We start from the raw sequence: 27,008 nt of genomic DNA, 5'->3' as shown, positions 1-27,008 counted from the left end.
AGCCTCCCTTGTCCTTGTATTTGCTCCTGTTCATTTAAGTTTTCCTTTGCTTGCCTTACCTTTGTCTGCCGTATTTGACCTGCTTCCTGCTGTTTGGTGTCCCAGAAGCAGCCTTCTCTTTAGCCTGTTTTTTCCCTTTGTTTGCTGAGTCTGTCTCCTGATTTTGGTGAGCTTTGCTTCTTGTCTGATCTGTATATGTTAAAGCAACTTTCTCTGTTTGCTACCGTTGTGCGCTGTGTGGCACAGACTTGTGTATTCCTATAAGCAGCTTCCCTTTACCCTTGTGCGCTATGAGGTACAGCCTTGTGCATTCCTATAAGCAGCTTCCCTTTACCCTTGTGTGCTGTGGGGCCAGCCTTGTGCATTCTTCTGTGTGGATTCCCTTTACTCTTGTATGCTGTATGGTACAGCCTAAAGTATTCCTTTGAGTGGCTTCCTTTAGTCTAGACTACCGTGTGGCACAGCCTTGTGTATTCCTATAGTAGCTTCTGGCTGTTGCCCTTTCCCTGGTGTCTCTAGCTTGCACTGTGTGCGTTGCTTGTGCTCCAGTTCCTTTGGGACCCCTTGTTGCTCCTTCTCCCTTCCTAGTGTATGACTTGGTTCCTGTTCAGCCGTGAGGCCCGCACGCTTGGACTTGTACGAGTGGGTTCCTGTTCGGCCCGCCTGAGTGGTCTATCTCCCTTTTCCTGGTGTTGCTAGTTGCTTGTCCTGTGTGTGCGGGGCTTGGTGGCTGGGGTTGTGTGTGGTGCCTGTTTGGTCTGCCCTAGGCCTTGGTCAAGATCCTTCTTAGGCCTCGGCCTGGGCTCAAGGGCTCACGAACAGATTAACACTTATCTAATAATGAACCCAGAACTGTTTCTATGCTACAGTTATCTTGAAATCTTGACTGAGAGGTGTAAAATATTATGATACCATCTGGACTATTTGAAGTACCCACCGGTCTGTGGTTACAAGGTGCCACCTTTCTTTGAAAACATTCATCTCCCTCCAACCAGTAGGTCAACCGAGATGGATACTTTGATGTTGGCTATGTTCTGCTAGAGCCAGTCAAAGGCTCACCCCTTGCTTAGGTTGGGGAGCTGGATGAGATTTCTGGATACTCTGCCACTGGAGATAGGAGCATGAGGCCTGAGACTGAGGGGAGGGCAAGTTGAGGAAGCGAACCTATGTCTTTGGGAGTAGTAACCCTTCTGACTTCTGCCCAAAAACCTCCAAGAAGTGGAGGCTGCAAAAGGAGTGGACCGAGACAGGGACTTAATGGTGTCAGTCCATTTCTTTTTTTTTTAAATGTTTATTTATATAGTTTAACATACACTTCAAAGTATATTGCTGTAATTTACATATGAACAATCCCATATCCCCTCCCCCCTCCCTCCCTTCCCCAACTCCCTGCCCGTATGTCTCTTCTATTTTCATTCTGCAATAGTCCCGATACTGCTGCCCCCGTGGTTAAATTTATGATGTATTTCGGTCCTTGCACGTTTAATGGCGTTCAGAGCAGTGGTGTCATCAGCTGGGGCGCATCAAGGTCGATCCCTGCCCGATGCCTCCATTCTTTGTAATTATCCCAGATTTTTAAGAACTGGGCTAATTGTCCATTCTTTATCGCCGTCAATTTAGACATTTGGTAGAAGTAGTCCATTTTATATATCACTTTCATTGCTGGGGGAGTCGATTGTTGCTTCCATGCGGATGCCACTGCAATCTTGCTCGCTGCCAAAAACATGGAGGCCAATCGATGTAGAGGTTTCGAAAGTCCTGTGGGTCGAAAGTGTAGTATGCAATGGTCCATTGTCAGTGGATACTCTTTGCCCAGTATTTGTTTAAGCATGCCTAACAGTTCTCTCCAGTATCTTTGTATTTTTGGGCACGTCCACCAGATGTGTAGCATGACTCCCTTCACTGTACATCCCCTCCAGCATTGATTCGACGCTTCTGGTATCATTTTGGCTAGTCTGTCCGGGGTGTAGTACCAGCGATATAGTATCTTATATCCATTCTCTATGATGGCACTACTCACAGAGCTACTTAACAAGAAGCCCCATGCCTTCTCCCAGCTGTGTATATCATGTCTAGTATCTGTGTCTTGTTCCCATCTCTGTGTGTATTTCAATATGGGGGTTCTATGTGCTAATAATGCTGCATATATTTGTGTTATACATCCCTTGGTGCTACTCCCTCCCATTGCCCGTTCCAACTCTGTTTCCTCACCCTGCAACTCTGCCCTCGCTTTTCGAAGGATGTAGTTTCTAATTCTGGAGTAGTAAATTAAATGCTGTGGTTGAAGGTCATATTCCTCCTGCAGCTCATCATAGGAACGTACTACCCCCTCTTCCCATATTTGTCCTAGCTGTTTTAGCCCTCTCTGTTCCCATTGTTTATACACTGTATCTCCCTCTTCCCATGCAAAACCTGGTGCTCCCCTAATGTGCATCTTTCGGAAATATGTTCTATTTGGGCAAAACTGCTGACGTATCGTGTTCCAGGTTAGGAGTGGTAATTGAATTGCCATTGGCAAAAGTGCCGCCATTGCTCTAATTCGCTTTCTAAGTTGCCATAGCAGCATGGCTGGTTGATGCATACCCACCCACTGTTTTTCTATCTGAAGCCATGGTTTTGTTTCAGCGTTAACCCAAGTTACCAGTATCCTCAACTGTGCTGCTTGATAATATCGATAATCTGGTACTCCCATACCCCCTTTTTTTTTTTGATTGATAGAGCATTTCCGCTCGAACTCGCGGCGGTTTATGTTTCCATATATATGCAAATGTTTTACGCTTTAGTTGACGGAAAAATTTATTGGGGATCGGTAGTGGCAGTGCTATGAAGAGATATAATATCTTGGGTAAGATCATCATTTTTATCGCTTGTATTTTGCCTATCCATGATAGCTCCAATCCCTCCCATTGAGCTAGGTCTTTGAATAGCTCCCGCATTTTGGGGGGAAAGTTTGCTTCATATATATCCGATAAATTGGGTGTAAGATTGACTCCCAGATATCGCAATGAGTGAGTTGCCCATCGCAATGGGTATTGCTGTTTTATGGCCTTGGTGGTTTCTCCGGACAGGTTCAGGCCCATTAGTTCTGATTTAGTCATATTTATTTTAAACCCTGCTATTTTCCCAAATTGCTGCAGAATTTGTGTTATGCCCTCCATGGAGCCCTGGGGATTTGTCACAGTGAGCAAGATATCATCTGCGAATAACATGATTTTATGTGTCTTTTGTCCGATACGGACGCCTTGTATATTGGGGTGTAATCGAATATCCTGGGCTAGGGGTTCTAATGTTAGGGCAAAAAGCAGAGGTGACAGGGCGCATCCCTGTCGTGTCCCTCTTTCCAGTGTAAAGGTTTCAGAGCATTCCCCATTAATAATCAGAGCCGCTAGTGGTTGTTTATATAGTTGTCTTATCCATGCTATAAAGCTGCCTGTTATCCCCATTTTCTTTAGTACTTCAAACATGTAGGGCCAGTGAACTCTATCGAACGCTTTTTCGGCGTCAAGTGACAGAAGTACCACTGGTTGCTGCGTGCTATTGATCTCCTGTATGAGATGTATAGCTCTTCTTATGTTATCAAATGTCTGTCTACCCTCTATAAACCCCGTTTGGTCATCTCGTACTAGTTGCGGCATAAACATCTGTAAGCGCTTAGCCAGAATCTTCGTAAAGATTTTGTAGTCTGTGTTTAATAACGATATTGGGCGGTATGAACCGCAGTGTTTCGGGTCTTTCCCCGGCTTTAGCAGTATGATTATATGTGCCAGCCTCCACGAGTAGGGCAGTTCTTCCTGATGCTCAATCCCATTTAAAACTCGGGTCAGTAAGGGGGCTAATAGATTTCTAAAGCTCTTATAAAATTTATTCGTAAACCCGTCTGGCCCTGGCGCTTTTCCATTTGGTAGGTTACTAATGGCCCACTTTATCTCTTTTAGTTCTATCGGCGCCGAGAGCATGGCGTTTTGGTCTGGGGTGATTTGGGGGAGCTCTACCTTTTCCAGGTAGGTCTGTGTTGTTTGAGGGTCTGTGTGAATCTCGTCTCTATACAAGTATTTATAGAAATCCATAAAGGCCCGGCTAATTTCCTTAGTTGTGGTTGATCTTTGCCCTGTGTTTTCTTCTATTGTATGGATATAATTTTTGCTTTTATGCTGCTTCAGTTTATATGCTAATAATCGGGACGCTTTATTACCAAATTCAAAATGGCATTGTTGAGTTTTTTGCAGGGTTTCCGCCACTTCTGCTAGCTGGAGTTCCCTAAGTTCCATTTGTACCTGGTGGCATCTCTCCGCTGCGTTAGTTGGCAGATTTCCATTGACCATTGTTGTTTGCAGTGTTTCTAGCTCTACATGTAATTGTTGTGTTTTTGCTTGCTTCTGTCAGTTCCTATGGGCCTGCAGTGATATAATTTGGCCTCTTAGGACTGCTTTTAGGCCCTCCCATACTACCTTATCTCCTACTTCCCCCGTATCATTTTCGCTAATGTAGTGTTTTATATCTTCTTCTAATTGTTTTATAACATTTTGATCTGCTAACATACTATCATCCATGCGCCATGTCAGGGGGGGCAGTCTATTAGTTGCACATTTTAGTTGTAGGGTAAACGGGGCGTGATCCGACCACGTTCTATTCTGTATTTGAATTGTTTGCACCTGTTGCAGTACAGCTCGCCCTCCTAGCCATAAATCTATTCTGGAGTATGATGCATGTACTGCTGAGTAATATGTGTAGCTGCGAGATGTGGGGTTATAATGCTTCCATATATCTATCATCTGCCATTTGGATAAAAACGTATGTAGTTTAGCTCAATCTGTTCGTGCATAGCGTAACCCTTGTGTGGAATTATCCATTGATGGGTGGGGCGTTAGGTTAAAATCCCCTCCAATCAGTAATTCTCCCTCTATGTGTTTTGCTATAAGTTCCGATAGTTCCTCATAGAAGGAGCCCTGATGCTCATTTGGGGCATAGATGTTTAACAGGGTAAAGACCTCTGTCCCCAAGCTTATTATCAGTAATATATATCGGCCATCTCTATCTCTCACCACTCTCCGCACCTGCCACATATATCTATGTGTCAGTGCTATCAGTACCCCCTTTTTTTTGTTCTCTATGTGACTAGATGCAAAATATATATCCTTATATCGTCCATGTTTACATAGCTTTTCATGTTTTGGTAGCAAATGCGTTTCTTGCGCAAAAACTATATCTGCCCTGAGACGCATTGCCTCCTTAAAAAGGAGTTGGCATTTTGCCAGGGAGTTTAAGCCCTTCACGTTGATAGTGAGTAAGTCAATGGTGCCCATCATGTCCTTCTTTGTTAGTTTCTGCCATATCCTCTCCTTCCCTGGTACTCTCGCAACCCCTCTGCCTCAAAAGACCACATCTATCTTGGTGCAGCAGTATCAGTGAATATTTCCCCCCTCTATCCCCATGTATCCCTCTCCCATGACCGTTATCACCTGTCATATTTGGATCAGGTGTGTTGGGGTAAAATGTGACCGTCCCATGTCCCTCTGCTTACCGGTTAGCTATTTCGTGTACTGTTAGCCCAGTATGTGTTTAAACATAGTTGAACATTTTAAACTCTCCTCTGGTGCAACATTAACATATTAACCTTTATATTCCTGCTTTAACTTAACAGTGGCATTTCAGTTCACTTACTACCTCTCAGTCCTTAATAGTAGCTATTCTGTGTGCGCCATCGTGCAGCTTCCATTGCAATGCCTCCTGGCCGATTGATTCTGTGTTATCGATTTAAGTTCAAGTAGTCACCCGACCTCCACTTCTCAGTGTAGTATCCGATTGCTGACGCTGTAGCCGTCCTTTTCCTTTTGTCACTCTCTGCCATCTGGGTCTCTCTCTCTACGCATTGTCCCTGTTTCCCGCCTTGGCGCCATCGTGGAGTGCAGCTCTTTGTCTGGAAATATCAATGCCGCTTCTGCCACCTCTCTGATTTGGTGTAATTTCCCTTCTTTATAGAAGCGCAGGGCGAAGGGGTGACTCCATCTATATTGAATGTTCTGCATGCGTAAGTATTGAGTGATCGGGCGTAGTTCTGCCCGTCGTCGCAGCGTAGATGCCGCCAGATCTTGATAAAGTTGAATCTGGTGTGTATCCCATTTGAAATTCGGCTTTTCTCGTGCTGCCTGCATTATTTTCTCTTTCAGCTTATAGTCCACAAAGCAGGCTATCATATCTTTCGGCTGGTTGTTTCTGGGTGCTCCAAGCGCTCGGTGTGCCCTCTCGATTTGTATCTCCGAGGGGTCTTTATCTATTTGTATTTCCTTTAGGATGGCGCTTGCTATTTGCTGCACTGTATGTTCACAATCTGCATATAGGGGAGTCTCTGGAATACCTCGGATTCTGATGTTATGACGTCTACTGCGGTTTTCTATATCCTCCATTTTGTCCCATATTTGTTGGATGTTTTTCCCTTTCCTCCGCTTGTTGCTCCGTTACAGATTGCAACAGTTCGCTTTGATCATCTAAGCGCTCTTCCGTTTCTGCTACTCGAGTTCCTAATGCAGCGATATCACCTCTGAGATCCGCACCTAGCGTGATTAAATCCGAGCGGAGGGCTTTCAGTTCTCCTGTTATTTCTTTTAGCCAGTCTCGAATCTCTAGGATTGGTTCATTTTCGCCAGTTAGCGATTCCTCTTGTGTAAAGAGGATCTGGGATTCCTGCGGTATCTGTTCTTGTTGAACCGGCCGCTCCTCCGCTGGGCCTTCCGCCATGCTGTTTTTCTTTTTTTTGTACCGCGGCCTGCTGTGTCAACGCGCTGGATCCCGTATACGCTAAACCCGCCAGCGAGCGCTTTATTGTTCGAGCTGCCATGCGTTTTTCGATCACCTGATGTTCCGCTGTTATCCGCGATCGCTGATTTTATTGTAGCTTCGCGCTAACTGCTTGTATTTTCCACTTTTCTTCGTGGGACAGCCAGAGCTCTTTGCTCAAGCAGCCATCTTGGCTCAGTGAAGTCACTTCCCTCCGTCAGTCCATTTCTTAATAAGGTCAGCGATCTCTTCCTCCTTGTTCCCAAAAAGACAGTCTCCTCAGCAAGCGACATTCAACTTTTTTTGAACCATTGGTTCTAGGTCTGAAACACACCTAAGAGTCTGCCCATGCCAATACCTATGGTAGCAAGTCTGGATGCTACATCAAAAGCATCAAAAGTTGCCCAGGTTATGTGCTTTCTATACTTCTTCTGCTTACCTGAAGCAAGATGGCCGACAGGTAAGGAGCTCAGATAAGGAGCTCCTCGGGTCAAAAAGAAACAGACCTACCTGGACCATCCAACGCCGTCCAAAACCGGACTGAAGTGGACCAGAACTAACCACAGCCGACGGGGAACTGCGGGGTGGCATTGCTGAACCCGAATCCGGCGGAGGCGATCTGCCTGTTGAACCTCAAGGCCGCGCCGCATCCCCGACCAGACATGACCGCATGGGCTTAGCTGAACTGCCCAGGTCAGCCTGAACCAACCGGGCTGAACTAAAGCTTGACGCCGCTCAAAGGCCGAGTTCGCTGACCCCGGGAGCCGCGCTGCGAACCCGGATCCGAGGATCGGCTCTCCATCGCTCCCGCTGCGGTGTAGGGGCTCAGGGTGTGAGGCGGCCTCGCAGTGCCGGTCGCCGAGTCTGCCGGATCTGTCCGTGCTCGCCCATATTCACCGCGCTCCCCGGCAGGAATTGCCCGGGACCGTCTCAGGCCAGTGCAGCCGACCCAGGTGGATATAACAAGGGAGCGCTCGTCCACCTACGTCGCGGCGCGACCGGCCCTGTAGCCCGATCCCCACACTACCCGACCAGCCACGTGGTCGCGGCCTGCCCCCATCCGCATGTAGTGAGTGACAATCCTTTGGTCCCTGCGGCGCTGACTTCCACGAGCACTCAATCTGCTCTCTTGCTCTGAGGGCGGCGTGTGTGGCAGCCCAGCTGCTCCAGCTTGCTCCGATCCGCACGATCCAGCTTCTCCCTGCTTGCCTGCCCCGGTCCATCTACCCCAGCTTGCTCCAACCTGCCTGATCCTGCTTCTCCAGTCCCTGGCTGCTCCAGTCCAGCCTGCTCCAGCCTGCCAGATCCTGCCTCTCCCTGCCTGCTCCAGTCCACCAACTACAGCTTGATCCAGTTTACCTGATCCAACATCCTCCTGCTTGCCCCGGTCCAACTACCCCAGCTTGCTCCAGCTAGCCTGATCCTGCTTCTCCCTGGCTGCCCCAGTCCAGCTTGCTCCAGCCTGCCTGATCCAGTCCATCGGCTCCAGCTTATCCCATCGGCTCCAGCTTGTTCCAGTTCAACTGATCCAGCCTCTTCCTACTTATTCATCTTCTCCTGCCAGCCTGATCCTGCTTCTCCCTGGCTGCTCCAGTCCATCGGCTCCAGATTGTTCCATCGGTTCCAGCTTGTTCCAGTTCATCTGTTCCAGCTACTTCCTGCCTGTTCATCTACTCCAGCCTGCCCGATCCTGCTTCTCCCTGGCTGCTCCAGTCCATCGGCTCCAACTTGTCCCATCGGCTCCAGCTTGTTCCAGTTCAACTGATCCAGCTACTTCCTGCCTGTTCATCTACTCCAGCCTGCCTGATCCTGCTTCTCCCTGGCTGCTCCAGTCCATCGGCTCCAGCTTGTTCCAGTTCATCTGATCCAGCTACTTCTTGCCTGTTCATCTACTCCAGCCTGCCCGATCCTGCTTCTCCCTGGCTGCTCCAGTCCATCGGCTCCAGCTTGTTCCAGTCCGTCTATTCCAGCTTCCCCCGGCCTCTCCCAGTCCGTCTGCTCCAACTTGTTCCAGTCCCCTGACCCAGCTTCTCCCTGCTCCCTCCAATCCATCTGCTCCAGCCTGCTTGCTCCAGTCCATCAGCTCCAGCGTGTTCCAGCCTGCCTGTCCCAGCTGCTCTAGCATGTTCCAGTCCAGCTGCTCCAACGTGTTCCAGTCTGCCTGAACCTGCATCCCCTGCTAGCTCCAGTCCATATGCTCCAGCCTGCCTGTTCCAGTCCACATGCTCCAGCCTGCTTGTTCCAGTCCATCTGCTCCACCATGTTTCAACTCGCCTGATCCAGCCCCTAGCCAATCAACCTGTCTGCTAGCCAATCACCTGTTCCCGCCTGCCTGCTAGCCAATCAACCTGCCTGCTCAGCCATTGACTTACCTACCTGCCTGCCAGATTTTCAGCCATAGACTTACCTAATCGCCAACCCAAACCAGCCATTGACTTACCTACCTGCCTGCCAGATTTTCAGCCATAGACTTACCTAATCGCCAACCCAAAACCTTGCTTCAAGCCCTATCTATCTGCCTAATACTTCAGTCATTACAGACTCACCCACCAACACTTGTTAACTGCTCAACACCTCAGTCACTATATAGTCACCTGCTACACCTCAGTCACTACCTATGGCCCCTGTCCATGTTCTCTTCCTTGCCCTGTCCCTTCCTAATCTTCTTTCCCCCCCACTCCCACTGTCTACCATTAGAACTACCCGCTGCCCTCCCACCCTGCCCGCAACCACAATACCCTATTCACCTCCATCCCTCACCTCACCATCCCTCTTGTCCCCCTCCTCCTTCCTGGCTCTCAACCTTCAGCACTTCCTTCCTGCCATTAACCCATCCCCTTTCCTCCTAAGTACACCCCGTCTTCGTCGCCTTCGTCGCCCGACCTCCCCCACCCTCCTCCGCACTCTCTTGCTCCTCCTCCTGCTATCCGCAGGAGACATTAACCCTAATCCGGGTCCCCCCCACCTGTCCCCATCCTATCCTTGTGAACGGTCCTGGGATGTTTCCAATCTCGTCTCTATTCCCCTCCTTCCCCCCTCCTCCCTCCCCTTCTCATGCGCCTTGTGGAATGCCCACTCAGTCTGCAACAAACTGCCTCTCACCCACGATCTCTTTATCTCTCGCTCCCTTCAACTGCTCGCCCTAACCGAAACCTGGATCTCCCCGGAAGACTCTGCCTCAGTTGCAGCCCTCTGCCATGGAGGCTATCTCTTCTCCCACACGCCCCGCCCAATCGGCCGCGGCGGAGGCGTTGGGCTACTACTATCACCCTCCTGTAGTTTCCAACCCCTCCACCTACCGCAATCGCACTGCTTCCCATCCTTCGAAGTCCATTCCATCCGGCTATTTTACCCGCTACCACTCAGAGTGGCAGTCATTTACCGCCCCCCGGATAAATCCTTCCCTTCCTTCCTTACCGACTTTGATGCTTGGCTCTCTGTCTTTCTTGACCCCTCATCTCCGTCCCTCATTCTCGGAGACTTTAACGTACATGCTGATGACCTATCCGACCCCCATACTTCTAAGTTCCTCACCCTAACATCCTCCTTCAACCTCCAGCTGTGCTCCACCACCCCTACTCACCGTGACGGACATTGTCTTGACCTCGTCCTCTCCTCCTCCGGCTCACCCTCCAATTTCCACGTCTCAGCTCTTCCTCTCTCCGACCATCACCTGATCACATTCACCCTTCTTCACTCCCCCCCCCTCCACCCCGTCCAACTTTAACCACCACCTCCAGGAACCTCCAGGCTATTGACCCCTCCACCCTATCATCTACTATCTCTAATCTCCTCCCCTCCATCACGTCCCTCGTAACTGTCGACACAGCGGTCTCCGCTTACAATACCGCTCTCTCCTCTGCTTTGGACACCCTCGCGCCATCCATCTCCCGTCCCACAAAGCGCACCAATCCCCAGCCCTGGCTGACTCCTTGCATCCGTTACCTTCGCTCCTGCACCCGATCCGCTGAGCGCCTCTGGAGGAAATCTCGTACCCTTTCAGACTTCCTCCACTACAAATTCATGCTATCCTCCCTCCACTCCTCCCTATTCCGTGCAAAACAGGACTACTACACCCAATTGACCAATTCTCTCAGCTCCAACCCTCGTCGTCTCTTCACCACCCTTAACTCCCTCCTAAAAGTGCCCCCCGCTCCTACTCCCCCTTCTCTCTCTCCTCAATCACTGGCCGACTACTTCCGCGACAAAGTGCAAAAGATCAACCTTGAGTTCACGACCAAACCTCCACCTCCCCTTCACCCTTTAACCCTCTCCCTCAACCAACCTACCCAGGTCTCCTTCTCCTCCTTTCCGGAGATCACCGAGGCTGAAACTTCCCGCCTTCTTTCCTCCTCGAAATGCACCACCTGTTCCTCTGATCCCATCCCCACCAACCTACTCAACACTATCTCCCATACTGTCACCCCCGCCATCTGTCGCATCCTCAACCTCTCTCTCTCCACGGCGACTGTCCCTGACACCTTCAAACACGCTGTTGTCACACCTCTCCTAAAAAAACCTTCACTTGACCCTACCTGCCCCTCTAACTACCGCCCCATCTCTCTTTTACCCTTCCTTTCCAAATTACTTGAGCGCGCCGTTCACAGCCGCTGCCTTGATTTTCTCTCCTCTCATGACATCCTCGATCCACTTCAATCCGGTTTTCGCCCTCTGCACTCGACAGAAACAGCACTCTCTAAAGTTTGCAATGACCTGCTCCTGGCCAAATCCAGAGGTCATTACTCCATCCTCATCCTCCTCGATCTTTCCGCCGCGTTTGACACTGTCAACCATGATTTACTTCTTGCCACGTTATCCTCTTTTGGATTCCAAGGCCCTGTCCTCTCCTGGTTCTCATCTTATCTCTCCCACCGCACCTTCAGGGTACACTCCCATGGATCTTCCTCCACTCCCATCCCACTATGTGTTGGAGTTCCCCAGGGATCTGTCCTTGGACCCCTTCTCTTCTCAATCTACACCTCTTCCCTGGGCTCGCTGATCTCGTCTCATGGTTTCCAGTATCATCTTTATGCCGATGAGACACAGCTATACCTCTCCACACCTGACATCACCGCGGTGACCCAGGCCAAGGTATCGGCCTGTTTATCCGACATCGCGGCATGGATGTCCAACCGCCACCTGAAGCTGAACATGTCCAAGACCGAGCTCCTCGTCTTTCCTCCCAAACCCACTTCTCCTCTTCCTCCACTCTCTATCTCTGTTGATAACACCCTCATCCTCCCCGTCCCATCTGCCCGCAACCTCGGAGTCATCTTTGACTCCTCCCTCTCCTTCTCTGCGCATATCCAACAGACTGCCAAGACCTGTCGCTTCTTCCTCTTCAACATCAGCAAAATTCGCCCTTTCCTCTCTGAGCACACCACCAGAACTCTCGTCCACGCTCTCATTACCTCTCGCCTTGATTACTGCAACTTACTCCTCACCGGCCTCCCACTCAGCCATCTATTCCCCCTCAATCAGTTCAGTACGCTGCTGCACGTCTTATATTCCGCCAAAACCGATATACTCATATCACCCCTCTCCTCAAGTCACTTCATTGGCTTCCAATCAGATATCGCATACAATTCAAGCTCCTCCTCCTTACCTACAAGTGCACTCAGTCTGCGGCTCCTCACTACCTCTCCACCCTCATCTCCCCCTATGTTCCCGCCCGTAACCTCCGCTCACAGGACAAAGCCCTTCTCTCAGTACCCTTCTCCACCACTGCCAACTCCAGGCTCCGCTCATTCTGCCTTGCTTCACCCTATGCCTGGAACAATCTTCCTTTACCCATACGCCATGCCCCCTCCCTACCCATCTTCAAATCTCTGCTTAAAACTCACCTCTTCTATGCTGCCTTCGGCGCCTAACCGCTCTAGATAGACAGAATGCCCCTATCTATCCACTCTATCAGATTAACTGTTCACTCGTCCTCTAGATTGTTCACTTGCCTTTAGATTGTTCTCTTGTCTTTTAGATTGTAAGCTCTTTGAGCAGGGACCGTCCTTCTATGTCTAAATTGTACAGCGCTGCGTAACCCTAGTAGCGCTTTAGAAATGCTAGTTAGTAGTAGTAGTAGTAGTTATTTGTCAGCTGGCTGAGTTCTGTGGCCTTCTCCTGAGGCAGAATGTCCACAAACTCCAGGACACTGTGTACCAAATTTACAAGTAGCCAAAAGCAGAAAATATTATGATACCATCATCATTATCAGCTGCTCCCCACAACTGTGCAAACCTAAGTATCACTGGGTGGGAGACACATTGTTGCTAATCGAGCTGGGTCAATGTTGGGTAGCAAAGCTGGTATTCTTTCCCCCCCCCCAGCCTTTCAGCTACTGGAGCAAAGTATTTTGCAATGAGGATGAGAAAAAGGGAGAAAGTTTTAGAGGCATGCAATACCATGAACTAAAAAATCTCCCTTTTAAAAATTACTTTACCTTGGCTGTTCTGATATTGAGCAGGGCTATGGTCAGGTATTCAATTGATATTAACACTGTTCCTGTTCTTCACAAAATATAAAAATATTATTCCCCCATTATATACCACAGGAGGTAGAAATGGTGGGCTTAATGGAGGCACTGTGCTATGTAAGCCTAAAGTAGCAGCACAGGACAACATTACCCAAATTCTAAGAAAAACTAACTGTATTTGTTTTTATAAGAACCAAGAGTTAATTACTTTGTATCCTGCAAAAGCTATTTTTAATCTACCTATATTCAGATGGATATGTAATTGCACATTCTAGTAGAAAAGTAATAATTAAATGAAAGAAAATAGTTCCACAGGATAGCATTAACTGAAAAGACTACAACAACCATTTCATTTTTAGCTCCTTTCTTGGTAAATAAAGCACATTAAAAATAGTACATTCTCAAAATTTTATGACAAGCATACCTCAAATAAAACCCTTTATAATGAGTTTTACAAGACAACTCTGATAGAGAAGCAAAATTCTGAAAGCTGCTGATTCATCGCAATACTTCAATTCTGAAGCTGGCACAAACATCTCAGCTGTCTCAAGTATATCCTTTTAACTCAGATTTAACCAGAGTAAAGAACAGATTTTATAGTTAACACATAGCCCTGTGCTTCACTTCATGGCTCCAAAAAGAGTGGAACTGGCTGACAAATACTTGGTCCACATTATGCATTCTTGCCTACCAGTTTATCCTCCTAGTAATCTAAGAAGGTTATCTATATTCACTGTATTAAAATTAACTTTGCTAGGACAGAAAATATCACAATATTAAGGGGTTGCCTAAAACTAGCATATGTTTAAAGACCAGAAATTAAGGACTGACCTAAAATCTTGCTGCTTCACCTCTAAATCTTTAAGTGTTAAATTTTTAAGTAAACTTTCACCCGGTACCAAATTTTGGCCTTAAGTCAAAGCTGCAGTATTTCTGAATTAAACAGGCTCATTTATAAAATTTTCAGCAACATTTTTCACCATATCATGTGCATAATGGAATATACAAATAGGATTCCTGTGTAAAATAAGGGGTTCATTTAAATATCCATAAACATGAATACATGCAATTCAATCTACATTAAGTAAAACAAATTCCATTATTCTTAATGGAGCCTATTATCTATGCCAGTGGTTCCCAAATCTGATCCTGGAGGCACTCCAGTCAGCCAGCTTTTCAGGATATCCACAATGAATATTCATGAGAGAGATCTGCATGCACACAGGATGCAAATCTCTCATGAATATTCACTGTGGATATCCTGAAAACCTGACTGGCTGGGGTGCCTCCAGGACCAGATTTGGAAACCACTGATCTATGCCCTTAAATCAAAACTAATGCTCAATAACTGTTTAATTCATATCAGTTAATGAGGCCTTACGTTTAGCACAAGCATAAAGGTCAATGTACTTACATAAGACCTGCAGTTTTGTGGGAATTTCAATCTTTTCCCCATCCTTTATTAGTGTCAACTCTTAACATTTTTAAGAGAACAGCAGCTTTTCTAACATAGAATCTGGAGGAAATTAAATTACATCCAAAAGCTCAGGCAGTTTACAGTGCCTGCTGAGGTGGTTATTTAGCACTATTTTAGGAGTATACTTCACACAGTTGTGTGCAGAGAGGAAATTAGGCGCACAGGAAAATAGTTTTCTAACATGGTGGTTCTGTTCAGCAAAGCATTGTAGAAGCAAAACTATGCTTACCTTTACTTTACCATTCTCTATCAAATGTTGAGCCATTGATTTTATCAATACTTCAAAGAAAACCAGGAGTACTGCAAAGTAAACAACAGATTAGCTGTTTTCAAAGTTTTAGCTTGTCTTATAAGTAGTAAAACAGAACAGCATCGCTATACAGCTGAAACCAGCAGAAATGTGTTAGCACGTCTTATAAGTAGTAAAACAGAACAGCATCGCTATACAGCTGAAACCAGCAGAAATGTGTTAGCACAAGTATTTGCTCCCCAACAAAACTTGAAATAATCAAGGTCAGTTCCTGTGGGCAGTATACCTTTTTGCATTGCTTATTTCAGCTTTCCTTGTATGCTATAGTAGCGCTGGTCATTTATGACTGCACGTCAACTACAATGAATTGATAAACAGAGCTTTACAAGTTACCTAATTTGCTTAAAAACTCCTAAAACAAATTTAGTGTATTGCCCAACTTGACCATTTTATTACCAACAAGAAGAGCAATAACCACTAACTTTAATCTTTAAAAAATGCATTCATGCAAAATAAGCATAAAAAACATGAAAAGGAAAATTCTCTCTTTAATCCATATGCACTACTTAATAGTGTCTATTAGGAATCTTAAAGGTAAGGCTCAAGATATTCTTCCATGAGGTCAAATAACCAAACAGAAAGGAATTATCTAATTATGGCCATTCAATAAAATTCTCTTTAGTTATAATGTATTTTTACCATGTAGTAATTTTGTATTCAGAAGTTATTAACCTGTAAACTGAGATGATAATGAAGTCACAGAACAATCTCACATAAAAACAAACATCTCAATTTCAACAACGTGGCATCTATTAAGCCTGCATTTAAAGCAGCAGTGTCCGCTAGGCCATCAATTTTACTACTACTACTACTATTGATCATTTCTAGTTGAGTGATTATGAAGCTGTCTCTATTTCTAAAAATCCAGAAATCTCTCATATCAGTCTCTTTCCTCTGAAAGCAGTAACATTTTGTGCTCAGAACAGTACATCAATAGCTACTAAAGCAATGTGTCTAATTTTTGCAGTTTATGATCTTCAGCTGTACTTTGAAATAGGAGTGCTTACTCACTATCAAACAAGAATGATATGAAATGCACAGCGATTCTAGAAATGCAAAGAAAAGATCAGTTTAAAGAAAAAAGGCAGGGCAGCCCCAAACAATGCCACTGATCAAAGAGAACATTTTTCTTTTTTTGTAAATATTAAGCAAAAAAAAAAAACAGATTGTTTTAAGAAAAAGGGCACCTCTTGGGAGGCTCTGCAGCTTTTAAATCTTATTGCTAAAAGCATTCTGCTGTGCAAAAGATAATCTAATGTTCAGACCTTAAGAAGCTTGTTACTTGTAAGGAAGTCTGCAGAGGGTTTCAAAATCGTAGTCATGGCTTTGGTCAACTCCTCATGGATTGTCTTGTATTCTGAAGCAACATATGGCTCAGCTTTATAAACATACTAGGTAAAAAATTAGAAAAAAGGCAGTTAACACGCAGAAAACAATTTCTAGAAAAATGCTTTCCATAAACTGATGTCTAAAGATACTTTGCTTACCTTAACATATGACCTCAGGTAGCTCTCCAGCCCTTCTTCATGGCACTGGGAAACAACATGGATAATTACCCTAGAGAAAGATTGTATGTGATTATCACAAAAGAGAGGTTGCTTCATTTTATGAGGCATTTGGTAGTTTTCATTTAAGTAACATGTCACAGACCCACACATAACAAAACTCAATGACGAGAAACAAAATATCAAATAAATATAGCTCTTCAAAAATAAATGTCTGATAATCACTACAGGGGCAGTCAATCGTCACAATAACTTCACATATAATGATTTATATGGAGCCCTCAGTATAAACATCAGACTTAAGCACCACCCAGTGCTAAATACTACATACCATCAGTTCCACTTCCAAGACGCCAAGGGGACAAACCGGCTACAGTGTATATACCGTCATAAAATACTCACATCCTCAGCCTCTACACTGTATAGTGTGAATAGAAAGACTGCAAACAGTGTATCAGTGCTTAAATGTGCCCAAGTGAAAAAATAATTATAAATGTCCAGATAAAACTAAATCAATATTCTGAATAGACAATCTTATTCAATCCAGCAGTGGGAGACATCACAAACAGCGGTTCAATAAAGACTAATGTGCCCTGTTTTGCTTTTTCAGTCCATAAAATTATTTTAATCTGTTAATGCAAACCCCTTACCACAAGACAATCCAAATAATCTCAGGCTAACCAGCCACAAGCAGAACACGCCTTCTTGAACCTTTGGGGCACCACATGGGAAAGTTCACACAGCGCAATGATATCAGAAGGAAACATGCACAATTAGATCAAATCAGGAAACAGAAAACCACAAATGGTGACCTCACCTCCACAGTCAGTCAAAATATAGAGTTCCATTCAATCGTGTCATTTAAACCTCATTCTGTCATGGATCCTAATACTGCTGAACCTATGCTCACCAGGATACAAAACAATGTATATAAACAGAAACAAAAAGAAAAGAGGAGAAGTTACAATAATATACAATCCACTTTCACCGTTGAGCCTGTCACTAAAAATCTATCCTCCGCTATCTAAATCCTGGCATGCAAAATTACTGACACAACACTCACAGGTCAACTATGCATCATATTGTTCTACTGACTCCCAGGTAATTGGATTAATGCCCAACACCATTTCACGGACTTTGTATCAAACACCTGCACAAACCAACAAACTGTCCTAATTGGCAATATCAGTCTGCACAAAGACAAGCAGAACAACACTATCATCAAAACTCTGACCAACTTCCTAAACCAACGGAACTTCACAACAGCACAAGGCCCCTCATCCCACACAAAAGGCCACCTACTGGACTTGCTAGCCCACAGGCTACCAGCAAACATGTAAATAATGAGCATAGGTCATGAACCATGGACAGGGCCAAAGAGCAAAAACTGATAAGCATTTGAACCAGGAATTCATGATCTGATAAGACATGGTGTGCAAGCAAGCATGGGAAAGGAATAATTATGAAAAGACAAGAAAATGTGGTTTAGCAACTGAGGGGAAACTACTTTCTCTTATCTTTAATCTACTCCCCAGTACCATATTTCTACCCTCTCTAATCACTATCTCTCATTCATTTCCTTGCCACCCCCTCCTCCCCCTCTTGGCCTCTCCCACAGGGTTTCACCATTCCCATCGTCTTCCTCCCTCCACCCTTCTAACCAGCATCTGATCCCCTCCCCACCCCACCCTGGTAGCCTTATATTTTCCTGCCCCTTCTCTCTTCATTCCTGTCCTCTCCCCATGGCCCAGCATTTCCCCCTCTCATCACCTACTGTGTATCTCTCCCTCCCTCTCATCCACCCCCATGTCTATCTCCCCCCTCTCATTCTCACTGTCCACCATCTCTCTCTCTCTCTCATCCTCCCCTCTCATTCTCACTGTCCATCATCTCTCTCTCTCTCATCCTCTCCTTTGTGTTATGGGTCCAACATCTCTCTCCCCTTCCCATACAGCATCTCTACCTTCCTCCCCTCTACCATCATGTCCAACATCTCTCTCCCCTTCCCATACAGCATCTCTACCTTCCTCCCCTCTACCATCATGTCCAACATTTCTCTCTCCCTCTCCCTTGTGTTCTGGTCCAACATCTCTCGTCCCTTCCCACGCAGCATCTCTCCCTTCCTCCCCTGTACCATCATGTCTAACATTTCTCCCTTCCCTCCACCCCTATGTTCAACATTTCTCCCCCTCTCACCACCTATCTCCCTCCCCTGCACCTCATAATCAGCCGACTTCTCCCTTCCTCACCCCTTTGCTGCATCTCTCCCTTCTTCCCCGTGCAGCATCTCCCCCACCCACCATGCCTCATCTTTCCATCTTCCCTCCCCCCTGTGAAGCTGTTGTTCCCTCCCCCGTGCAACATCTTTTCCCCATCATCCCTTCCCCCGTGCACCAACTCTCACCCCATCTTCCCTCACCCTCCTTGCAAGCCCGCCCAGCAGCAGTGCTCCTGTAGCTTGCAGCGATTCTGGTCGCAGGCTCGGCTCGCAGCGATTCCCACACACTGCCTGCCGGCTGCCGCTCAACAATCTCCTTGCAGCTACTAAGCGCTAACCCGGAAGCCTCTCCTCTGCCACAACTTCCGGTTTCTGCCCAGTCAAGATGCGGCAGAGGAGAGTCTTCCAGGTTAGCACTTAGTAGCTCCAAGGAGATTGTTGAGCGGCAGGCAGCGTGTGGGAATCGCTGCGAGCTGAGCCTGCGACCGGAATCGCTGTGCAGGAACACTGCTGCTGGGCGGGCCTGACCCCAAATTGGGTGGGCCCAGGCCCGCCCGTGGCTATGCCCTTGGACAAGAGGGAAGATGGACAACCACATCTTCTGGATAACAGTGATGGCTGAACATAGAAATGTAGAACCAAATGACATCCATTTCATTAGGAACTGGGATGAAGCATGGGGAAAAAAAAAACACTGGACAAAACAGCAACACTTAAAAACAAAAACAAGAAATGAAAACACCCAAAACCAAACGATCAGCTACTGCATATGAAAAAACTATGTGGGCGACTAGAAAGAAAATGGGCCAAAAACAAAACAGAAATAAACAAAGACATATGGAGAAAAACTACAAGAACATACAAACACAATATAAAGAAAGCCAAAGCAGAATACTACAACAAATACACAAATCCAGAACAGACTAATATGAAAAAAATATTCAAACTCATGAACAATCTACTGAAAACACAGGACATACTGGCATCAACTAAACGACCACCTACTGCAGACGAGTTAGTGCAACACTTCGAACAAAAAATAGCACAAACAAGATCTAACCAATATCCATCACTGAGACTTCCTACAAAACTGCGAAACAAACACCCCCTATACTGTGGCAGACAGAATCTGGTCCGCATTCAAACCACCCAAAATGAGCACAGTAAGGGTAACTACTGAGAAAACACACACATGTGAAATGTCTGCTAGACAAATGCCCCAATCACATGATGAAAAACACACCCGACTGGTTCATCGAATGTATCAAACTCATCAGATACATGTTAGCAGAAGGACAATTCCCAAAAGATAAATGTGAAATCATTCTCATTACAATCCCCAAGAACACAACCAAGATCAGCTTTCTCACAAATTACAGACCAGTGACCTCAATACCACTACTGACCAAAACGATGGAGGGATTGGTAACACAACAACTAATGGAATACCTAACAAAATTCTCAATCCTACATAAATCCCTATCAGGTTTCAGACCACAACACAGCACTGAAATGGTCGTAACCACTCTGACAATGAAGTTCAAAAGTTTAATAAACCAAGGCCAGAATTTACTATTAATACAATTCGACATGTCAAGTGCGTTCAATCACACAACACTGATAACCCTGTTCAATTACAAGGGAGTCAGCAATACAGTGCCCACCAGGCTGCCAGTCAACGCAAGACTGATCTTCAAAGTGAGCATTATCATCTACAAAATATTATTTGGTTTGTCTCCAGAATACATGCTAGACTTGGTAGGATTATCCGCAAGAAATGCAAGACCAGAAATCAGAAGCTACCTACTTCTCTATCTACCCAACTGCAGAAACTTAACTTACAAATCTATTTACATGGCCGGATTTAACTACCTGGGCTCCAAATGGTAGTACTCAATACCAAAGATCACAAGAAGCATTACAAACTATCTTCAATTTAGAAAAGAACTGAAAACATACCCCTTAAAAAAAATTCTACAACATATAACTTAGCTATCAATGTCCATTCCAATTATTAATCATAAACCATCCTTATGTCCCAACCAAAATGTAAACTGAAACTGTAAGCCATCACTATAAGTCTCAACTGAACTGTAAAATGTAAACCAATACTGTAACTTAACCATAATATAATATGTAAGCCACTTTGAACCAAAACTTGTTTTTAGATAACAGTGGGATACAAGAATGCATAAATAAATACATTTTATTTTCTTTCGGGAGAGAACTCTGAGAAGCAAGAAGAGAACAATTTCCCTTTTTTAATGGCAAGGAAGGAAAATATGATAGAAACCAAAAACCTTTACCTGTGTGATAGCTCGGAACAAAATAGCCTGCGGGAACTCATGAGACAGTATGTCTCGTGTGTTCACAAAAACCTTCTAAAATTTTCTTACTTCTGTGAGAGCTATCTTTGTCAGCATCATTGAATATCACCTGTATGGATGATTAATCCTGCTTGTTGAGAGAGAACCAGAAACTACCTGGGTATATTTAGAATACACTCTAGCCTTTATGTTATGATTGTTATAATCCTGAGGTTGATTGGTACCTATTTCTAAGATGCAAGACAGTTTCCAAGTGATAGCAGTTAATACAATAATTGAAAAACATTAAGAAGCTATTCCTAAGGAAATACCATTTAAACCTGTTTAAACTTTTCCTACTATGAACCTAAGTGACAGTGTCAATCTAAAAACTGTTAACAGGTGTCCTTCAGGCAGCAAAAGTACTTTAAAATATACTTTAGTATATGCAAAGAACTTTCATGAATATTCATCATCCTTACCTATTTATTTTCAAAATGTATATACCACCTACACTTAAGCAGGTTCTTTCTAACATATTAAAATTACCAGACAAAACGAAATACTACATAAAAGCCATAGAACTTTCTTGACAACTAGAGTATTACACCTTGGTCTAAGTAATCAAGATGCTGCTCAGCTACTCTTCATTTGAATCCTGGGAATGCCTCAAAATGTTACACGTGAAGTATACTCTCTGTTTGAATATTTCTCAAAGGGAGGCAAAATATCAAAACTATTACACAACATAAATGCCTATTTCCTTCAGTAAGAAGTAATCAGACCAAAAAAATGTTATAATTTTTAACAACAAAACCTCAACAGCCTGGGAGGGAGCCATAAAACATCCCGAGCCCTAAAATGGCCTCTATCATAGGTTTTAGCTCTAGTCAGGAAAAGAGAAATGGAGGAAAACTCACAAAGGAGAAAAATGTACCACCCCAAAAAATCCAACTTGGCTTATTATAATTATTGAAATTGCTAGTTAGATCACTACTTACTGAACCAAAAATATGGACTTACAAAAACCAAAAAAATTATCAAAAGCAAGTCTCTCAAACAGCTGTGCACAGCAGACATTAAAGCAATCCACTTATCTTTATCAAGTTTAAAAGGACTAAATTCACCATCGGATATAATCCAAATTTCTTCAATGCTGAACACAGGATTACGACTCCTCGACGAAGAATCCTTTATGAGTGATTTTCTACCATTTCTTTTTCCAACTAGAGCTAAAACCTATGATAGAGTTTTATGGCTCCCCCCAGGCTGTTGAGGTTTTATCATTAAAAATTATAACATTTGCTGGTCTAATTTCTTCTCACAATTAGGCAAAATTTATATTGAGTAATATCTGAAGTATAACCAAGTAGATGACAGAAGAAAACCGATCCTATCCAGTTATTTCTGTCTACATTGCAAAGATTTTTTTTCACAGCTGCCAGTCATACAGCCTGACCACTTTTAAAGATACCGCTCCTTATACAAGTCAAATTATTTTCTTTATATGTATTCCACCCATTTGAGGATACAAGATCTCCCATGTAGTCTACACTCAGCACCTCCCTTCCCATATATACTACTACTACTACTATAAATCATTTCTATAGCGCTACCAGTCGTACGCAGCTCTTCACAATTGAACATGAAGAAAAGACAGTCCCTGCTCAAAAGAGCTATATACCTACCAATACAAATATAGCTGCCCACAAGATAAACTCGGGTGCTCAGAGTCTAAGATTTCTATTCACTACTGCATTTACAACCTGCCAGAAAGATTTGGCTGCTATCTTAATTCTATTATTACAGTCAGCCACCAGACAGACATGGCTGTGTGGTTGCTTGTGTCTGCTAGAGTTCTAACATTTAATTTAACACACTGTCATTCATTCTGGCAGCTCCAACACTCATTGAAACTTTTTGAGTACAACACAACAGATGCAGATGTATGCTTCCACTACCTCTTCACTTATTGCAATCAAGGATCCTTTGTGCTTACAGAAGGATTTCTTTTAATTAAGACAATTTTTAAAAAGGAACTATTATTCCAAAATAATGTTAAAAATAACTACTTTAATCTAAAAAAAAAAAAAAGCAAAGTAACTCTAGAATTACACCAAGAGAAAGCAATGTAGTCAAGAAACAGTCAATTTGACACACAAAAATTAGGTCAGAGGTATCTTGACTTTCAAAGGCTACATACAGATCTAGTTCTTAGGAAAAACATATGTAAAGTGATGAACTAAAACCACTGTATGCAAATAAATGTCAAAATATTCACTGTAAATATCATGAAAGGCTTAAGGGGCACAATCTGATACCACCGATCTATGACAGCATTTTAAGAAAGTCAATTGTAAAGTATTTACCTGGTTACATTCACTGCTACTTCTTCCTGAGTAGCTCTAGTGAGAACACAAAATAACTGATTCAAGATAGTAGGTAGGAAAGCTATCATTACATGGCCTTCCATAGCATGGAGGCTCTGAAAGCAAGGAAGAAATTATGTTAGTTCTCCAAAATTTCAGTTTTACAGAAATACATTTCAAAGAAGCACTTCAACATGCATGAGTAAAAATCAATCAAGTTCAAACTCCCTTATATTCCCACTGTAGACATACAAGATTATATTCCCTACAGGGAGAATAAAAAAATTGCCCTACAGTTTAAGGCTTTCCTTAGGTTCATCACTATTCATCTGCTAAACCTGTGACAAAAGCTACAGTGGTATCTCATCCGATACAAGAGGGTTTAATAATTCAATTATCAGCACATTCAATAATGCAATCTATCTATGTGCTTAGAAAAATGCTTCTTTCCCTTAACCTCCTTGATCTAGTATTTGCTTTTCTCATCATAACATTCTCAGAGTTTAAGCAAGACAGCAGTTTTTACATATGGATATCATCTTCAGTATAGTTCATGCTGGGAAAAAAAAGTGACTTTAAAGCTTCCTGGCATGCTGTACTGTGCATGAGGGGGGTATCACACATCATGGTGATTGCACAGCTGTGAACCCCCCCCTCCCCCACCACCAATTTTTTGTCCAAGGACCCAGCAGCTGCATTTCTTCACAGTGACTTGACTTGGTTTCTGTTTTCCTTGCATTTCACCTAGGTTAATTCATTGTAACTTGACATTTTCTGGCTTTTAAGGCTGCATTCTTGAATTGGTATCAGCACATCAAACTCCACTAGTTGGCTTATTTTTCCACAGGAGAAATTAAGACTTAACTGCTCTTTAATCATCTGTGTTTTATCTGGGGTGATTTTAGAATGGTTTAAGGCTTTTCTTTTAAATAGGAGAAAAGTACAGATTTTTTTTTTTTTGGCCATAGAGAAGGCTACTTGCTGGTGTTCCACTAGCAGATCACACATTCCTAGTAAATCTTCTGCACCTCTTGGGAATTTCTGGCATATTCTAGCCTGGTTTAAGTCTTTCCTCACAGGTCATTCCTTTCAGATTACATATGAGGGTACTCTCATTACTCTACTCTTTCTGTGGGGCACCCCAGGGCTCTATACTTGCCCCTGCTCTGTTTAGCATCTTTATTGCAACACTAACTACTCTTATTCAGTCTTTGAACTGTAGGCCATACAGTTACAGGGACAGCATTCAAAATATCTACCCTCCTGTCTTCCTCTATTGATGTGACTGATCTTAATTCTTGTCTGTCAGGTTTCCACCTGGCTGAAAGACAACTTATTTCTCAATGGCTCAAAATGCAAAGCCATAAACTTTCCTAACCTCTATTTACCTGCGCGCGCCCTCCCCATCCACCATTCAGGGGAAAAAAAAAACTTTTCCTTTTAGTGACACTATCACAAACTGACCTTCAAATGACATACTGACAAAATCTTACAGTCCTACTTTTTTTGCATTACAGCACATTTGTTCACTTAAACCATACTTCCCATTGACTTGTGTACAAATGCTGATACTTTTGTTTAGTCATTACTTGTATTACTGTAATTCATTGTTCTGAAGTTTGCCACTTTCAGCCCTTAAATACCTATATAATTTGTCCAATTAATGGTTGTTAAACTGCTCCACAGTGCACAATGCTTCCAACATGTCTCCCCCTGCTAATCTCTGAACACTGGCTACCTATATCTGCTCACATTCAATTCAAACTCTTGACCTAGTTGGTGCACAAAGGTCATCTTCCTTCTGCTCCAGACACTATCTCCAACCTCCTGGTTCCATACAGTCCCTCAAATACATTGAGATCAAGCCAAAATGCTCTCTAGCAGCTTCCCGTGCCATCTCGCCTCCGATTAGACTTCCCCCCTGAGACGATGCTTAATTATGCAGGACTAAAACTGTGGAACACAATACCACTGGAAATAAGGATAGAATGCATTTAAAACTCTGACTTAGGGCCTCTCCCCCCAACACTCTACATATTTATTTCTTCATTCTCATTATCCCCACCCCTTTCCTCCTCTCTTTCATATATAGGCACTGTTTTGTGAAACTAAACCACATTGCTGTAATTTTTAAACACAATTAGCGGTATACTTATTTTATTTATTCATTCTTGTATCCCACTATCATCCAAAAACAAGTTTGGGTTCAAACTGGCTTACAAGTTTGCAGTTAGGCAAACTTACAGTGATGTAATACAGTAACAAGTGGTGTGGAGACATCGGTATCGTGTATAGTTAGCCATAGAATTTCTTGAAAAGGTAATGTTTCTTATGACCTTGGGTATTGAATTCCACCATTTGGATCCCACATAACTAAATCTAGCCATGTAGATAGAATTGTAGGTTATGTTTCTGCAGTTGGGTAGATGAAATAATAGATAGCCTCTGGTTTCTGGGCTTGCAATTCTTGGAGATAATTCAATCAGGTCTAGCATGTAATCAGGAGACATGCCAAACAGTATTTTGAAAATCAGGGTGATAGCTTTGAAAAATAATCTTGCGTTGCTTGGGAGCCAGTGTAGCATTTCAAGCAATGGGGTTGGCTCTTTCATATTTCAATTTTTTTTAATAATAGTCATGCTGCCATGTTTTGAATGGTTTGTAGTGATTTTAGTGTGCTTTCTTTGCACCCCATGTATGATTTGCAGTAGTCTAGCTGTGACAGTATCAACGATTGCAATATTATACAAAATGATTGTCTGGGAAAATAGTCTAAGTCTTCTCTGTTTCCATAGTCCTTTGAAGCGAGTGCCGATACTTGATTTTCAAGAGACAGATGTCTGTATCAAGACAGCTATCAAGTTTGTATGTATAAATTCATCCATCATCTGCTATTCTCTTTAATTTGTATCTGGCTCCTCTGTGCTCATCACTGAAGAGTTCATAGTAGTTTAAGACACCTAGTTATCTTAACCCACAGCATATAGTTTTATTATACATGGAATTCCCATTGCAATATTCTTTGAAGCACACACTAATCTTTCCTCCTCCATTCAATGCTCTTATTCTGCAATCTTCACTCTGAGATGTCAGGATCAGAGAAACTAAACAAGTATGAAGGCATCAGGAAATGTAATTTTTTTTTACATTTGCCTTTAATTCAGTTGTGATCATTTGACAAGTACAATTTACACTTAATTGCACTTGGAAACCACCACAGAACAGAAATTCAGTTCTTAAATACATATACTTTTAAAAGCCATTTTAAGTTTACCTAAACTTACTGCAAATTATAGGTTTAAGTAAATACATTTTTATATTTGTATTTAATCCTGATTTAATCAATTAACAGTTACACAGTATTACCTTAAGATATTTCACAAGGTCATTTCCTAAAACCTGTACTCCAGACTCAGCTTTTTGACAATACTGAAAAAAATTATTCAAGTGCTGGTCCTAAAAGACAAAAAAGGAAAATTAAAATAAGGCACAAGTAAAGCATCAGTGATCAATGACCACAACCTACAATGAGCTAGGTCTCCAATCAACCCTCGAAGCAGCAGGATGCAATGGTAGCAAC

General features: G+C 43.7%; 1 protein-coding gene across 1 annotated transcript in view; it reads right to left on the bottom strand.

The window, feature by feature from the left end:
• Positions 1-27,008, bottom strand: part of DOCK9 (dedicator of cytokinesis 9) — a 719,745-nt gene that overhangs the window by 320,828 nt on the left and 371,909 nt on the right. Inside the window, 6 exon segments of the mRNA XM_030201354.1 lie at positions 14,950-15,011; positions 15,014-15,020; positions 16,296-16,421; positions 16,518-16,587; positions 23,429-23,544; positions 26,795-26,884. Of these exon segments, the coding sequence (XP_030057214.1) occupies positions 14,950-15,011; positions 15,014-15,020; positions 16,296-16,421; positions 16,518-16,587; positions 23,429-23,544; positions 26,795-26,884 (471 nt within the window).

Source organism: Microcaecilia unicolor, chromosome 4 (assembly GCF_901765095.1).
Source record: "Microcaecilia unicolor chromosome 4, aMicUni1.1, whole genome shotgun sequence".
NCBI lineage: Eukaryota > Metazoa > Chordata > Amphibia > Gymnophiona > Siphonopidae > Microcaecilia > Microcaecilia unicolor.
This window is presented reverse-complemented; position numbering and strand designations above follow the sequence as displayed.